The sequence below is a fragment of the Petromyzon marinus genome, chromosome 64 (genome assembly GCF_048934315.1).
Source record: "Petromyzon marinus isolate PM22_M1 ecotype Great Lakes invasive population chromosome 64, UKy_Petmar_22M1.pri1.0, whole genome shotgun sequence".
NCBI lineage: Eukaryota > Metazoa > Chordata > Hyperoartia > Petromyzontiformes > Petromyzontidae > Petromyzon > Petromyzon marinus.
In genome coordinates, this window is record NC_133730.1 from 3187149 (window position 1) to 3203738 (window position 16590).

General features: G+C 51.1%; 1 protein-coding gene across 3 annotated transcripts in view; it reads right to left on the minus strand.

Moving 5' to 3' along the window:
• The window catches only part of LOC116956243 (G-protein coupled receptor 83-like), a 63075-nt gene extending 47046 nt beyond the window's left edge, over positions 1–16029 (minus strand). For all 3 annotated transcript variants that reach the window (XM_032977680.2, XM_032977679.2, XM_032977678.2), the window contains exon 1: positions 14351–16029. In XM_032977680.2, the coding sequence (XP_032833571.2) occupies positions 14351–14899 (549 nt within the window). In that variant the 5' untranslated portion in view covers positions 14900–16029. The remainder of the gene's footprint in view (positions 1–14350) is intronic.
• Between the last annotated feature and the right edge of the window lie 561 nt (positions 16030–16590).

A 16590-nucleotide genomic window follows, 5' to 3' on the forward strand; every position in this document is an offset into this window, starting at 1 on the left:
AGTTCAGTTGTGCGGAGAACAGAAGAACTTGGAGAGAACATAGTGCTACAGATACGCTAGAAAGCTAGGAACTTGTTGTGGTATTCTCTGGCGCTGGATGAATCTACTGATCACTCGAGTGCGTCACAACTTCTCGTGTTCATTCGTGGTGTCAATTTGGACTTTCAGATAACGGAAGAGTTGGCATCCGTTTGCAGCATGCATGGAACAACAACTGGAAAAGACATTTTCATGGAAGTGCAAAAAACTTTGCAAGACTATGACCTTCAGTGGAATCAGCTTCGAGGTGTTACAGTTGATGGAGGAAAAAACACATGGCTGGAGTGACGAAGGGTCTGGTGGGGCAGATCAGGACTCAGTTGGAAGATTTGCAAATTCCGGGCGCTCTGTTCATACATTGCATCATACATCAGCAAGCACTCTGTGGGAAAGACTTAGATATTTCTTGTGTACTGAAACCAGTCGTTTCTGCTGTGAGCTTCATTCGGGGACATGCACTCAATCACCGTCAGTTCCAGGCTTTTCTTGAAGAAATGGATTCTGATTTCTGTGACTTGCCTTATCACACAACAGTGAGGTGGCTCAGCTGCGGTAAAGTCCTGTTTCGTTTTTACAAGGTCCGAAACGAAATAGATGTGTTTCTCACTGAAAAAGATAGAGCTGATCCACAGCTGTCAGATCCTACCTGGCTGTCAAAGTTGTCATTTTTGGTCGACATCACATCCCACATGAATGAACTGAACTTGAAACTTTAGGGAAAGGATAACCTCGTCTGTGATCTCTACAGAATCATCAAAGGATTTCGGAGAAAGCTGTAATTGTTTGAAGCACAACTGGAAGGAGAAAACTTCTCTCATTTTCACTGCTTCAAAGAGTTTTGCGCTACAATCGCTGAAGATGTCAACCTCGATTTTCCGAAAAAGATTATTCGTGACTTGAAGAAGCATTTTTTGTAGAGATTTTCAGATCTTGACAGAATTGAGAGTGACATTCTTCTGTTCCAGAATCCGTTTGATTGTAACTTTGATGATGTGCCAGTTGAACTACAGTTGGAGCTCATTGATTTGCAAGCAAATGACTTGTTGAAAGAGAAGTACAGAGAAGTAAAACTTGTTGAATTTTACCGCTGCTTACCTGATGTTGAGTTTCCGAAACTGAAGAAATTTGCCGCTGGTATGGCATCAGTGTTTGGAACAACTTATGTCTGTGAGCAAACATTTTCAAAAATGAAGTATGTGAAGTCAACTCATCGAACGAGATTGACTGATGAATATTTGAAAGCAATTCTCTTGATTGGATGCAACAATTCCAAACCAAACATTGATGATATCTTGAAAGCCAAACGTCAGTTTCACAAATCTCACTAACCTTTTTTGCTGCTTAGTTTGTGAGATTCGGATATGTGCACACTAGTTTCTGATGTAACTATCTTTTTGCTAACGTCGCCTTCTTTGATAACTTTTTAGTAAATAAATATGTTGGTTGTCTTTGTTTTTTTGTGTATTGCACGCCACTCACCCATGATTAACATGGAATGCTAAACTTAGTTTTTCGTCTTTTTGCCCCGAGCTTTCGTTCTGGCTTGCAAGTATTGAACAGAATGATTATGCGGCCCGCGCTCGTCATTCAAGTTTGGTGACCCCTGGTGTAGTGTATAGTGTAATGTATAGTGTAGTAGTATATAGCAATGTAGCACTAGAGTCTGTGTATAGTGGCGTGTATAGTGTAGTGTATAGTGTGTGTGTATAGTGTAGTTTATAGTGTAGTGCATAGTAGTGTATAGTGTAGTGTATAGTGTAGTGTATAGTGTGTGTGTGTATAGTGTAGTGTATAGTGTGTGTGTATAGTGTGTGTGTATAGTGTAGTGTATAGTGTAGTGTATAGTGTAGTGTATAGTGTGTGTATAGTGTAGTGTATAGTGTAGTGCATAGTGTAGTGTATAGTCGTGTATAGTAGTATATAGTGTCGTGTATAGTGTAGTGTATAGTGTGTATAGTGTAGTGTATAGTGTAGTGTATAGTGTGTGTATAGTGTAGTGTATAGTGTAGTGTATAGTCGTGTAGAGCAATGTAGAGCTGAAGTCTGTCGCCAGGGAGAGGGAGGTGTAGACCACCACGACTCAACACGCTGCTGTAGTGTATAGTGTAGTGTAGTGGTGTAGTAGTATATAGTGTAGTGTATAGTAGTGTATAGTAATGTAGAGCTGAAGTCAGTCGCCAGGGAGTATAGTGTAGTGTATAGTGTCGTGTATAGTGTAGTGTTGAGTCGTGGTGGTGTGGACCACCACGACTCAACACGCTGACGCTGCGACCCTCACCAGGACAAGCGAATTGAAAAACGAACGGACGGACGGACTGACATATGAACACAGCTCCCGTTTCATTGCCAGAAAGGGTAATGACCTCTTCTTAATTAATATCATCTTCTACAGACTGTCTCTCTCAGGGCTTCCCCTGCGGTGGCGTGAACTTTACTGGCGGCAAGAGTGGGAAAGCAGTCCTGACTGCACCTTTACCATTTAACATTTCTGCAGAAGATCTGAAAGAGGAGGTTTTTTTTAAATTCTACATTTTTTTGCTTCTTGTGTTTACCGGCAATTCACCAGAACTCGTTGAATCACGGCTTAAAGCGCGTGCTTCGTAATCGCCTTCGCGACACGTGACATTATCCATAATATAGATTCAAATTTTTGGGTTAGTTTGAGTAATTATATAAATGTCTGTCGTTAAACCAAGCCACCACCCGACACAGCCAATTAGTAAGGATTGTAACGTAAACAGAACGTGCCAATTCTGGCTGTCGCCTGATGAAGCTAGTTGGAATTACTGGCGAAACGTCGTACTCAGATTGTAAATGTTGTGGCTTTACTATCCAACACACCGGTGTGCTGCACTAGTAGCGAATTGGCCACGTTCTGTTTACGTGACAAATCTTACTAATTGGCTGTGTCGGGTGGTGGTTTGAACGACACATTTATATCTACGCGATCTAAACCAAAACACCTACATTATGGATGATATTGGTCTCGAAAGACCCCTACGTGTTAAAGGTGACATTATTACGCTTTGTGCAAAAAAATAAGAGAATTTTTAAAAAGCACAAAAACATTAAATAAAATTCACAATTCTCGTGAGAAGAACAAACTCCATCCTCGCCTCGTTCATCATGACGTATTTACAACTCCCCTCCTGGCTTTTTGGCGTACGTACAGTGCATAATTTTATACCGATTTAAAAAAAACACAAAAAGCCTCATTTGGTCGATAGCGAACGGCTAAATCAAGTGGGTATGCGACCTCACGGCACGCGTTTGCGGCTACAACGTCGCGTTAAAAGATCCCCGTATTGGGGAGGACCAAGGGAATGTGATTAACGTGTCACCGCGCGAGTCACACACACACTCATACACACACGTGTCCATCCCTGTCGTGACCGCGAGGCCGCATCTCTCTATCTCTCTCTCTTCCACGAACCCTTTTTGAAGGCGACCAAAAGAAACCCCTGCGTTTGACCCCGACGAAACGCCCGGTGGCGGTGGCGACGAGGTTTCGAGGAGACTTTCCACGATCGTTGTTGTTCTTCTTTGGTTCTTTCGGTAAAGTCACGTAGAATGAGAATAAAATAATAAATTAATAAAATAAAATAACACAATAAAATTCTCAAGGAAGCTCTGTCGTCCCGACAGGTCCGTTCCGTTCACCTGAAGAAGGCCACTTGTGTTGTGGCCGAAACGTCGTGAGAATTTTATTGTGTTATTTTTATCTTATGAATTTATTATTTTATTCTCATTCTACGTGACTTTACCGAAAGAACCAAAGAAGATGAATCATTGCAGTCACGAAAGCTTTAAATCGAAATTGTTGTTGTTGTTGTTGTTTCGCCTTCATTGTGTTTGATCGAGCGAACACAACATACCGTCACGGGAGGTGAAAGCAAAACAAAACGCGTGTGTGGGTACAGGGGTAACGCGGCAGCCTCCCCCCCCACCACTCCAAAACAACAACAAAACGACTGCATTCTGAGTCCGGAGGGATTCAGCTCAGAGGCAAGGGCATTGCGCTAACGTGCAGAGGCAGAAGCAGAAGCAGCAGCAGCAGTAGCAGGTGGGTTCCTTCCACGTTTTCACGGCAGTTTTGCGACGTTGCTGCTCTTACGAACCCGGCCACCCGAGTTCGATGCCCACCCACGGCCCACACCGGTGACGAATATCAGCATCGGTACCGGGCATCCTCTGGGTCGACTCAGCCTCAAATGTATACCTGGTGTGGTGTGTTAACGTCGCCACAGGGGAGACAAAGGCGGTCGGGCGTGGTGCTGGCCACTCACTCCCTCGTGTGCCGTGCCAGCCTTAATGGGTGCTCGCTAACAGCACTTGTCCCAATCGTCTTCTAGGGCTATACGGGGGATTTTTGTCTTTGTATGTTGAACTACACTACTACAACAAACTAAGGGGCCGTCCATAAATGACGTCACGCGATTTTTTGCGATTTTTGACCCCCCCCTTCGTCACACGACGTCACAAAAAGTTAAACCCCCACTCAAATATGACGTCACAAAGCTCTGCCCCCCCCCCCCAAATAAAACATTCTTAAAATCGCTTTAAACTATTGCCATTGTAGCGCGTATTTAATGTGCCGCTGCACTCTGATGTTGTAGGAGAAAACATTTATTAAAAAGTCTATTTAATTAAGTAGAACGTGTTGTCTATATTCACTTACAGTTGCGCATTTTGATGTGACGTCACATTTCTCAACCCCCCCCCCCTCGTCAAACATCGTCACAAATGTCTGACAACCCCCCCCCCCCCTAGATACATGACGTCATTTACGGACGGCCCCTAAACACAAAAAGCAGCTCTAAAGAAACGAGTTTGTCAATCTAGATGATGATTTAAAAGTGCACATAGCTCCATTGGCTTCCTAATGTCGGAAGGCAAGAGCGTTCCAGACGGCCGCAGAAGCGCGTCCCAAAGCGCCGCCGTTCTCTGTCCGATGGTTAGCCAAAGGAACGGCCTGAGATCGCCTGATGCTCGCCGCTGTGAGTCATCAGAACAGAGTACACTGCCGCGTCATTTTTCTGCATTGGGATTCTTTTCACAGCCAGTAACGTGGTAACATTGTGTGGGCGTGAGTGAGCTTTTTTTTTACAAAGGGGTTGGGGAGCGGTGGTGCAATGGTTTAGCGGGTTGTGCTATGAACCCAACGATCCGGGTTCGATTCCCGCTCACGGTCAACGCCAGTGACAATTATGTGAACCGGCCCTGGGCCTCCCCAAGGTCGACTCAACCTCAAATGTGTAGCTGGTGCGTTGTGTAAACATCACCATGAAGGAGACAAAGGTGACCGGGCGTGGTGCTGGCCACCCTTGTGTGCCGTGCCGGCCTTCATAGGTGCTGCTCGCTCACAGCACTTGGTTCTACAGTCTGTTGAGACTATACGGGGGATCTTTGTCTTTCCAAAAAGAAAAACCCAGAGATTCTCACCGCAATGAGAGAGAACCCCTGGAAACGCGTCATAGGCTGTGAAATTTCACATAAACTGATTAAACATGTTTTTTTTCACCAGGTAAGGCCCACTGAGCTATATAGCTCTTTATCAGAAGCGGCCTAGTCACAAATGAGAGCTCAACTAAGCGGCTTATCATCACGTGGATATGTATAGCAGTCAAATACTCTAAACTGCATGTCGATTCTAAACGTGGAGGGGAAAACCGGAGGACCCGGAGAAAAATCTACGAGGCCACGGGGAGAGAGACAGAACACGCGGACCTCAAATATACAGCAGGCGTCGTCAGGGTCGGGATCGAACCCACGACCTCCTGTATACCAGGTGAGGTAGTTAACATCTCATAGCCACCGTGGCGTCCAAACATTGGAGCTCACGGTTGTATTTTTATTTAGGCAAATGTGCGAGCCCGATACATCACGTCGTGACGCACGCACACACACACACGTGACACACACACACTCACACGTAACACACACACTCGTAACACACACACATTCACACACACACACGTAACACACACACTCACACACTCACACACACACTCACCCACGTAACACACACACACACTCATACACACACTCATACACACACACGTAACACACACACTCACACGTAACACACACACTCACACACACACGTAACACACTCACATACACACACACACGTAACACACACACTCACACGTAACACACACTCATACACACACACGTAACACACACACACACTCACACACTCATATACACACACACACACGTAACACACACACACACACGTAACACACACACATACTCATGCACGTAACACACGCACTCACACACGTAACACACACTCATACACGTAACACACTCACACACACACGTAATACACACACACTCACACGTAACACACACACACTCACACGTAACACACACACTCACAAGGAACACACACACACTCATACACACACTCACACACGTAACACACACACTCACACACGTAACACACACACACGCACACACACTCATACACGTAACACACACACGTAACACACATACACACACACACGTAACACACACACTCACACACGTAACACACACACTCACACACGTAACACACTCACACACTCATACACGTAACACACACACACACTCATACACGTAACACACACACGTAAGAGAGACGCAAACTCCAAATATACAGCAGCAGGCGTCAGTGTCGAGTTCGAACCCACGACCTGCTGTACACCAGGCGAGGTAGTTAACATCTCCTAGTCATCCCTGCGCCCACGTGGAATGCGCTGCAAGTTCCCAAACCCAACGGAGGCGTGAGGATAATGGTCGCGCGCGGCAATTTGCGATGCGTAATTGCGGTGTTCCAACGCAGGTTTTTTTTTTTTTGCGCGAGACACTCTCCGCCACACGGAGGCGCGTGCGCTTCTGCCCAGCGATATGATCGGAAGGCGTTTCGTGAACAGAGCTGCTCGGAGATGCAAAGGCAAAGGCGCAGCCCGGCAATTCCTTGCTCGCATCAACTGCCGGCGGAAGGAAGGGCTTGCAGAGCTAGGGAGCCCCACGAGACGGTGTTGTGGGCATTATCTCGCACGCCGCGCGGCTGACTTTGAAGAGCACCCACATTTGTATCCCACGATATGCGGGTACAACCGCAGTTGATAGTTCGACAGAGGCGATGGAGGTGGGGGAGGGTGGGGGGTTATTATTTTTATTTTTAATGCCACTTGGACAACATGCTTTGCCGGGAGATCGAGCCTGCGACCTTATGGATCGCAAGTCCAGTGGTGCGGCTGTCACTCCAAACATCCATGGAGTCTCAGGCAGAACTAAACTTTAAAGTATTTTACGACGCAGAAAAAAGAGCAAATGATACAGCAGGCGCAATTTGAATTTTACATTTGCCCTGGGTATATTATCACCGCAGGCGTTACATTTTACACTTATTCTCCTGGTTCACACCGCACGGCGTAGCCTTTGTGTAACGTGCACATCGTGGCATGCGGTGTAAAATTGACTTCACAAGACTTATTGATATCAACATGAGAAGGAGTCTGCATTCGAGGCTCCATTCAGAGCCTACGGCGCTCTTCTTGAAGGTGGGTGGTGGTGGTGGGGGGGGGGGGGGGTTGAGGCTGGCATTGTGAGCCCCCCACCTCGTGCTGAAATGTGGTTGATTATCGCATAAAGCCAGCCATTTACAAGTTTGAAATTTACAGAAGAAACCCCCCACCCACGTTGTGCCCACACCTGGAGGTTTGGGGGGGGGGGGAGAGAAGCACTACGCTGTGTGTGGGGGGGGGGGGGAGAGAAGCACTACGCTGTGTGTCTGGGGGGGGGGGGGTGAGGAGCACTACGCTGTGTGTCTGACAGGGGGTGGGGGCGAGCAAAGTAGCTGCCAGGGGGCTCGGAGTTGAAGTTGTTGTAAGACAGAAAGAGATTGGACACGGGCTATGAATAGGCAGACAAATGTTGAACTCAACACGTTTGTTGTTTGTTGTTTGCAGGTAAGGGCCGCCCACTGAGCTACATCGCCCACTGAGCTACATCGCCCACTGAGCTACATCGCCCCACTGAGCTACATCGCCCCACTGAGCTACATCGCCCACTGAGCTACATCGCCCCACTGAGCTACATCGCCCACTGAGCTACATCGCCCACTGAGCTACATCGCCCCACTGAGCTACATCGCTGCTCTTCGGGAGGCGGCCTGGCCACCGCAAACGATTTGCTCAATGCAACGGGCGTGCCATCACGTGGACATTCATAGCGGCACGTGGCCAAATGCTCTGAACGCGCCACGTCGGTTCTGAACGCGTGATGTGGGTTCGAAATGCGCGATGTGGGTTCTGAACGCGTGATGTCGGGTCTGAACGCGTGATGTGGGTTCTGAACGCGTGATGTGGGTTCGAAATGCGTGATGTGGGTTCTAAACGCGTGATGTGGGTTCTAAACGCGTGATGTGGGTTCTAAACGCGTGATGTGGGTTCTAAACGCGTGATGTCGGGTCTGAACGCGTGATGTCGGTTCTAAACGCGTGATGTGGGTTCTGAACGCGTGATGTGGGTACTAAACGCGTGATGCGGGTTCTGAACGCGTGATGTGGGTTCTGAACGCGTGATGTGGGTTCAAAACGCGTGATGTGGGTTCTTAATGTGGAGCGGAAAAAACCGGAGGTCCCGGAGAAAAAAAATCCACGCGACCACGGAGAGAGAGACACCGCAAACTCCAAATATACAGCAGCAGGCGTCAGCGTTAGGATCGAATCCACGACCCTCCTGCATACCGGGCGAGGTAGTTAACATCTCGCCGCGCATATTTGTCCCTCCACTTAAAGAATCAAAGTGTTGTTAGCTCACTCCCATCGGCCCCACCGCGTTGTCCGTGAGAGCGTGCCTCCGGCAGCGTTAGGTTAAATCTCAACACAATGTTGCTGTCGGTATTAACCATAGCCTACGACCAAAAGGAAGTGCACAGCAGCTACACTCCCAGAAGGCTGTCGCATAACGGCGGCATGGTCGCTAATGTGCTCGAATTGTAAATGTTGTCGTGGCTTAACTCTCCAACACGTCGCTGTTTCTTCCTGGATTTTTCTGTTGCGCGTAGTCACCACTTTAAGATGTTTTCTTGTTCATGTTTTTGTTTGTTGCGGTTGCACCCGATTCAAGAGCCGAACGGATCAACAGGGCTATACCAACATAAATGCAACTGAAATGAACTGAACACACAACCGGCGTGCTGAACTGGTAACGAATTGGCACGTTGACGTGACACAAACATTACTTATTGGCTGTGTAGGGTGGTGGTGGTGGTGGTGGGTTTAATGACACACATTTATAATTACTCGATCAAACTCACCAAAAAAAAACCCTCTATTACGTTGCTTTTGCTGAATACACCACTTCAGTAGCTGTGCACTCGAACAGAATTGGTTCGGCAAAAACCATTTGTGGGCCGAGGCCTGTGCAGTCAGGGCCCACTTAAGTGAATCAACGGCTGATGATCCCGCCAGATGGTTTACAGGCAAAAGGATCTTCGTGAGACACGCGAGTGGGATGGCTGCGAGAGGGTGCAATTGATACACTACGATATAGAATGTCACGATGTTGACGATTATCACGACATCCGCTTGTCCCATAACTCTTGTAAAGCGCGATTTTGGTTATGCATCTGCGTGGGCATGCGGGTGGGCAGAGCTATACGGGCAAAGCCATTCTGCCATTAAAAAAAAAAGACTCGCAGACACGTTCCCATCTCTGCCAGCACATTTTTTTGTTCGCTCCGCTGCGGTTTAACACGGTGGCTTTCGTGACAAGATTATCCACAATCAAGGTTTCCCCACGGCCCAGGCGGAGGTAATTAGCACTGGGAAACCCAGAGGCTGGTAGGTGGCCCAGATACAGGGCTCAGAAGAAGAGGTGGGGGGAGCGAATGGGACTGGGCACCCCGCGTCCAACCCCATGGCGTGCCAACCACCGTGCCACATGCACCCCACTGGTTACAGGAATTGATATTCAATGTCCGCGTGCGGGGGGCTTTCTGTGCCCCCAGGCAGTCTCACCGGGGTGGGGGGGGGCAGTGCCGGATTAAGCTAGTGCGGGGCTTGTAGCGTATGTTATAAAGGGGCCCTAAAAAAAATAACAACACTTAAATATTAAAACACACATTTTTAACTTGCATAGTAAAGTAATTGCATTTTTAAAATTAGCTATACAGCCAGATAACACGACAAATCGCTAACCTTAAACACCCGGTCGTTCGTAAAAGTCGAAGGCGGTATAGTACTATAGTAATAGAGCAAGTGCAGAATCACTGAAGCGGAATTGATAGCTTGAAAGCGTTTAGCGCGGGGCCCTTGAAAGTGCGGGACCCGTAGCTACTACATATGTAGCTAATTGATATGTAGCTACTGTTGCTACTACGATAATCCGGCATTGCGGGGGGGGGGGGGGTGGATGTTCCAGGGCTCCAGAAAGGGAATATTGGCGTAGGTGCCAGCTGTCTGTCGCACAGTGCAGCGGTGGTGTGCCGTCACGCGCACCGCAAAACGTGCCCGCCACATTAGGGCGCGTGGGTTGACGCCCGGCATTCGCACGGACTGCCCGATGGCCCAGTCAGAGGCTGGCCGGTTTTGTTTCGAATTCCTACTCAACGCCTGTCCACCCAGCAGTATCAATTGGCGGTTCGCCGCACGTCCGATGAGCACGGTTGACTACGTAAGGCGCGAAAGAAGTTGAACATACATACATACATAGGCTCACACAGAGACCCATAGTCCTTCCCATGCGCCACAGGCCGGAGTAAGATGAAACGAGAGGAAGGGAGACACGGGGTGAGACAGACACGGGGTGACAGAGACATGGGGTGAGACAGAGACACGGGGTGAGACAGAGACACGGGGCGAGTGAGGTGAGTGGTGCGTTAGGGAGTCGATGAAGAGGAAGTGAGACACGGGGTGACAGAGACACGGGGTGAGACAGAGACACGGGGTGAGACAGAGACACGGGGCGAGTGAGGTGAGTGGTGCGTTAGGGAGTCGATGAAGAGGAAGTGAGACACGGGGTGACAGAGACACGGGGTGAGACAGAGACACGGGGTGAGACAGAGACACGGGGCGAGTGAGGTGAGTGGTGCGTTAGGGAGTCGATGAAGAGGAAGTGAGACTCGGGGTGACAGAGACACGGGGTGAGACAGAGACACGGGGTGACAGAGACACGGGGTGAGTCAGAGACACGGGGCGAGCGAGGTGAAGAGGCTCGACAACGGGTTTGGTGATGATGATGATGCTGACAGAGAGCAGCGATGACAGCACAGGCGAGAAGACAATGCAGCGAAGGTCAGGGGGTAACCAGGTCGCATGCTAATTGGACGACGGTGATGTCGCGATTGGTGGCTAAACCTACATTGGTGAATGAAGTGGGGATTGTGAAGAGTGAGCATTTTTGGTCAATTCTATTACTTTTAATTTCGCACGAAATAACGCAACGTCGAGGAGCGTGGTCAAAATCCATCGCTGTGCTGTACGTGCACGCTTGCTTCGAGGTCTGCGCTCCCTGCCTTCGTCCACAACAAGCGGTGAAGTATGGTCAATTACCTCCCGACAAGGTGGGGGGGATTTTATTTGACCGTGCAACGTAGTGGATTGCCAAAATAAACGGCTGCGAGGCGAGTTCGCGTGTCATTTGAGCACAACTCCACGACTTCGGGCATCCCACAACACACCTGCTGTGATGTTAACTACCTCGCCTGGTCTACAGGAGGTTGTCGGTCCGCCGATCCCAACCTTAAAGGGGTGGTTGTGGGGGGGGGAGTAGTTGGGGGGGGGGGGTTGTAAGGGGTGGTGGGAGCATTTAATTTGGAGAAATTGATTTTGCTGTCCTGGTCAACTTGCTAACAAGGTAGCCCAACGGCAGCCTATAGCACCTGGTATGCATGGCAGTCACCCTCATCCAGGTAACTATCCAGACTCAATCCCCCCCCCCCCCCAATGGCTTGGCTTTCGATATCTGATTAGATTGGCACGTTCCTGGTGATAAAGTAATACCGTACTTACAAAAAGTGTTGAATGTCACGCGAACAATCCGTATTTCACATCAAAGCCTTGCCGGCGCGTGTGTCAAGAAACGCGCTAACGGAGCCAGAGCGCGTGTCCGGAGAGGTTGACCACGTGTCCGGAGAGGTTGACCACGTGTCCGGAGAGGCTGACCACGTGTTCGGAGAGGTTGACCACGTGTCCGGAGAGGTTGACCACGTGTCCGGAGAGGTTGACCACGTGTCCGGAGAGGCTGACCACGTGTTCGGAGAGGTTGACCATGTGTCCGGAGAGGTTGACCACGTGTCCGGAGAGGTTGACCACGTGTCCGGAGAGGTTGGCCACGTGTCCGGAGAGGTTGGTCACGTGTCCGGAGAGGTTGACCACGTGTCCGGGGAGGTTGACCACGTGTCCGGAGAGGTTGGCCACGTGTCCGGAGAGGTTGACCACGTGTCCGGAGAGGTTCATCAAGTGGTCGGGGTGGCAAAGCCACGTGCCCGTCTGCGGAAACTACGGTGGTCGTAACCGCAGACCATGGCCCCGTGTCCGTTTGGCAACGCGATTACGACGCCGCTTGCTGAGATCACGAGGCAGGGCCACACTTGCATCATCAGGTCAAGTCCGTGGCAATGGCCTCATTTGAATTGTTTGGCATTGTTGTTGCACCGCGTGGGAGCCGCTAGCCTCCACCGCCTCAACTTCACCACCACCTCCACCAAACCTCAACCTCAACTCCATCACTCCACCACCTCAACCTTAACTCCACCTCTACCACCTCAACCACCATCTCCACCACCTCAACCTCAACTCCACCACCAACCTCAACTCTACCACCTCCATCTCAACCACCATTGCCACCACCTCAACCTGAACTCCACCACCAACCTCAACTCTACCCCCTCAACCACCACTCCACCACCTCCACCAAACCTCAACTCCATCACTCTGCCACCTCAACGTTAACTCCACCTCCACCAACTCAACCACCATCACCACCACCACCTCAACTCTACCACCTCCAGCTCGACCACCTCAACTCAACCACCTCAACCACCATCTCCAACACCTGAACTCCACCACCGCAACTCCACCACCTCAACTCCCACCACGTCAACCACCATCACCCCACCACCTCCACCACCTCAACTCCCACCACCTCCACCTCATTGCGCACCTCAGGTCGGCACGGTTGACTACGCATGGTGGGCACAGAGGAGGTTGAACGTGCGAGCCCGGCGTTTCGCTCCGCGTGCCAAAGGAGCTTCTTCGCTTCCTGGACGTTTTTTTTTCTTTTTTGTTGTCGTCTTCTTCTTTTAGTTTAGCTCCTGGAGAGAAGCTCCCGGCATCGCGAGGTGTAAAACGTCGGACGTCGCGCCGAGCGATAGGCACAGCCTGTAAAAGCCACCACATCTCCACCACTGCATCCCGCCCAGGGGTAGCAGCGCGCCAGTGAATGTATCGCATCGCCACTGCCAGCCCCGCGCTCCCTTTAACGGAGGAGGAGGAGGAAGGGCAAATCGACACGGACTCTCTCTCTCCCTGTCTCTCTCTCTCACACGAGGCCCTCTCGTCGTGGACAGCAGCAGACCTCGACATTGGCGGCATCGATCTCCTGAAACGCGTCCGTTACTTTTGGCTATAGCCCATCGAAATTCACGGCTCAGCCATCGAATACGGACGTCGGTGGTCACCGCGTCGCAGGGCGCGTTCAGATGCGTTTCTGCGGCCGTCTGGAACGCTCTCTTCCTTCCGATATAAATTTACAAAAAAGCACTTTTAAATCGTCTAGATTGACAAACTCATTTTCTTTAGAACTGCTTTTCGTGTTTAGTTTGTTGTCCTTCCCCCCACACCTCTGATGAGCGCGGTTCGCTACGTACAGTGCGAAAGAAGTTCAATGAAAAAATACAAAAGTCCCCCGTATAGCCTTAGCAGACTGTTGGGGCAAGTGCTGTTAGCGAGCAGCACGTGTGAAGGACGGAACGGCACACGAGGGGGTGGGTGGCCAGAACCACGCCCGACCGCCTTTGTCTCCCCAGTGGCGATGTTTACACACCGCACCAGGTACTCATTTAAGGCTGAGTCGACCCAGGGGAGGCCCAGTACCGGTTAAAACAATCGTCGCCGGTGTTGGCCGTGAGCGGGAATCGAACTCGGCTCGCCGGGTTCATAGCGCAGCGCGCTAACCGCTACACCACCGCTCCCCAACGAGTACCCCCCCCCCCAAACACAAACACACAGACACCATCGACTCAGCTGACGCACAAGAGTGCACGAACGACGCATCCGCAAGCCGCGTGCACGCGCGTTGCTCGCCTCTCTCACCAGCGTGAAGGGCGTGTTGAGGGTGGTGATCATGATGTCGGCGATGGCCAAGTTCACGATGAACATGCTGGTCGCCGACTGCATCCGCTTGTTCTTGATCACCACGTGGCACACGAGCGCGTTGCCGAACAGCGAGATGACGATGATCACCGAGTAGGCGACGATGAGCAGCGCCTTGACGGTGCCGTCCTGTCGCACGGAGCTCGCGGCCAGACCCTTGAGCTTCTCGATTGAGAAGTCCGCAGCAGCCGCTGCAGCCGCTGCAGCCGCCGCCGCCGCCGCCGCTGCTGCTGTGGCCACTGCGATGCCGCCCGTGCCGTTGTTGCTGTCGACAGAGCCCGAAGGGTCGGACGGGCCGAAGTTGGCGCCCGTGGTCAGGGCGGCGTCGGAGGGCAAGGAGCCGCCGCCGACGACGCCGACGACGCCGACGACGACGGAGAACTTGGCGACGAGAGACGCGTTCCCATCGCCGCCCGTGGCAGGGCCGAGCCCGGCGTGAGGCGTGTGGTAGGGCAGAGCGTGCCACAGATTGTGGAGGAATTCCACCATGGCTGGTGAAAGGGCGCGACCCCGGGGGGCTGGTTGTGTGTGTGTGCGTGCGTGGTTGTTAAGATTGAAGAGGGTTGTTGTTGTTGTTGTTTGTTTGTTAGGAACGACCGTAGACAGACAAAGTCAGGCTGGGGGGGGGGGGGGTGATTGACAACGGGCAGACCGAGAGGCAACGAGATGGAGCCGCGCGCGCGCACGTGGAGATGTCGCAGATGACGACCGGGGAGACACGCGCAGAGAGACAGGGCAGCGAATGGAGGATGAGCAGGCCTGATGGAAGGTGGTCACACGACCATGTGTTCAATGTAAAAGAGGGATAATCAAAAGAACGAATCAAAGGCATGCAGTTCCCAGGTTATCGGTTTGATAGGGAATCAATTTATTCCGTTGCTCTTTAGCAAATCCCTGCGCCCTCAATGATTGTATTAATTGATGCAATGGAGGACATGCATATGTATGCCCTGGGTAATGAGGAGTGGGAGATACATTGTACGAAGAAGGTATGAATATATATTCTTGAATCCTTCTATTCAAAAGCCTTTTCACTCAAATAAAATGCGACTGGATCGGACGACAAACGACCAATTATGAATGTGCAGTCAGAGTGACAGGGCCCCAAAGAAACCTTTAAACACAGTCAGGGAAATATCCTGGTGACGCCCATCGATGTACAAAGGCACAGGCACGTCAAGGCAAGAAATGTACAGACGCTGAGAGGGATATACAGGACCCAGAGACACTTAGACAGACACGGAGACAAAAACAAACAAACACACGCAACACTAATGACGATGAAACAGCGAGAGAGGGAGAGGCACCGGGGAAAGATAGACGGACAAAATGAAACAACACGGAGAGACACGGTCACACGTTAACACCTGCGCTGCTGAGACACGGATGGACATGCAACTTCGACGGACGAAGTCCGCTCCCCCCTCCCCCTCTCCCCCAAGAGCTATCGGATAGACGGATGCAGCAACACAAACACAGGCGCGCGCGCGCGGATGCATGCGTGGTAGAGACTCAGACACCCACACGCAGAGATACAGACGCGGAGCCGCGCCGCGAGCGGGGCTATATAGCCGCCGCGCGTCACCTGGGGGCCGCGGGAGCCCCCCCCCCACCCCCCCCCCACCCCACGGATGGTCAGGAGTCGACACGCAAAGCACAATGGGCGCCTTTAATTGAAACGGCACCGAATTACGCGCAACGGCGGAAAGGGGCCGCGCAGGCAACGCAACGATCCATCCAGTGGCTTCCTCGAGAGAAGCGGTACACCTCGAGACGGCTGCCCCCCCCCTCCTCCCTCCCAACACCCCCCGGAGCGAAAGATGAGCGCCACTACCAGAAAACAATAAACATATAGCGCTCGTCAAAGCGAGCGGGGAGCGTTCGCGCAAAATGAACTTTGCGCAATACGGCCACGGTCGATGTGATGATGATGATGCTGATGCGCGCTACGCTGGTGCAAGGAACGCTGTGAACACAGCGCCGCTAGACTGCACGCTCTCTGCGCATGGCATGGAGGTGCTACGAGAGAGTGTGAGAGAGAGAGAGAGGGTGAGACGGAGGAGAGAGAGAAAGGGGGTGGGGGGTGAAGGATTGCGGTTGGATTTTATATCCGAATGTGACCGGGGTGCTGAGAATGGGTGGGGCCGTGGGGGTGTTACAGCGAGCGGACCACGTTGCAA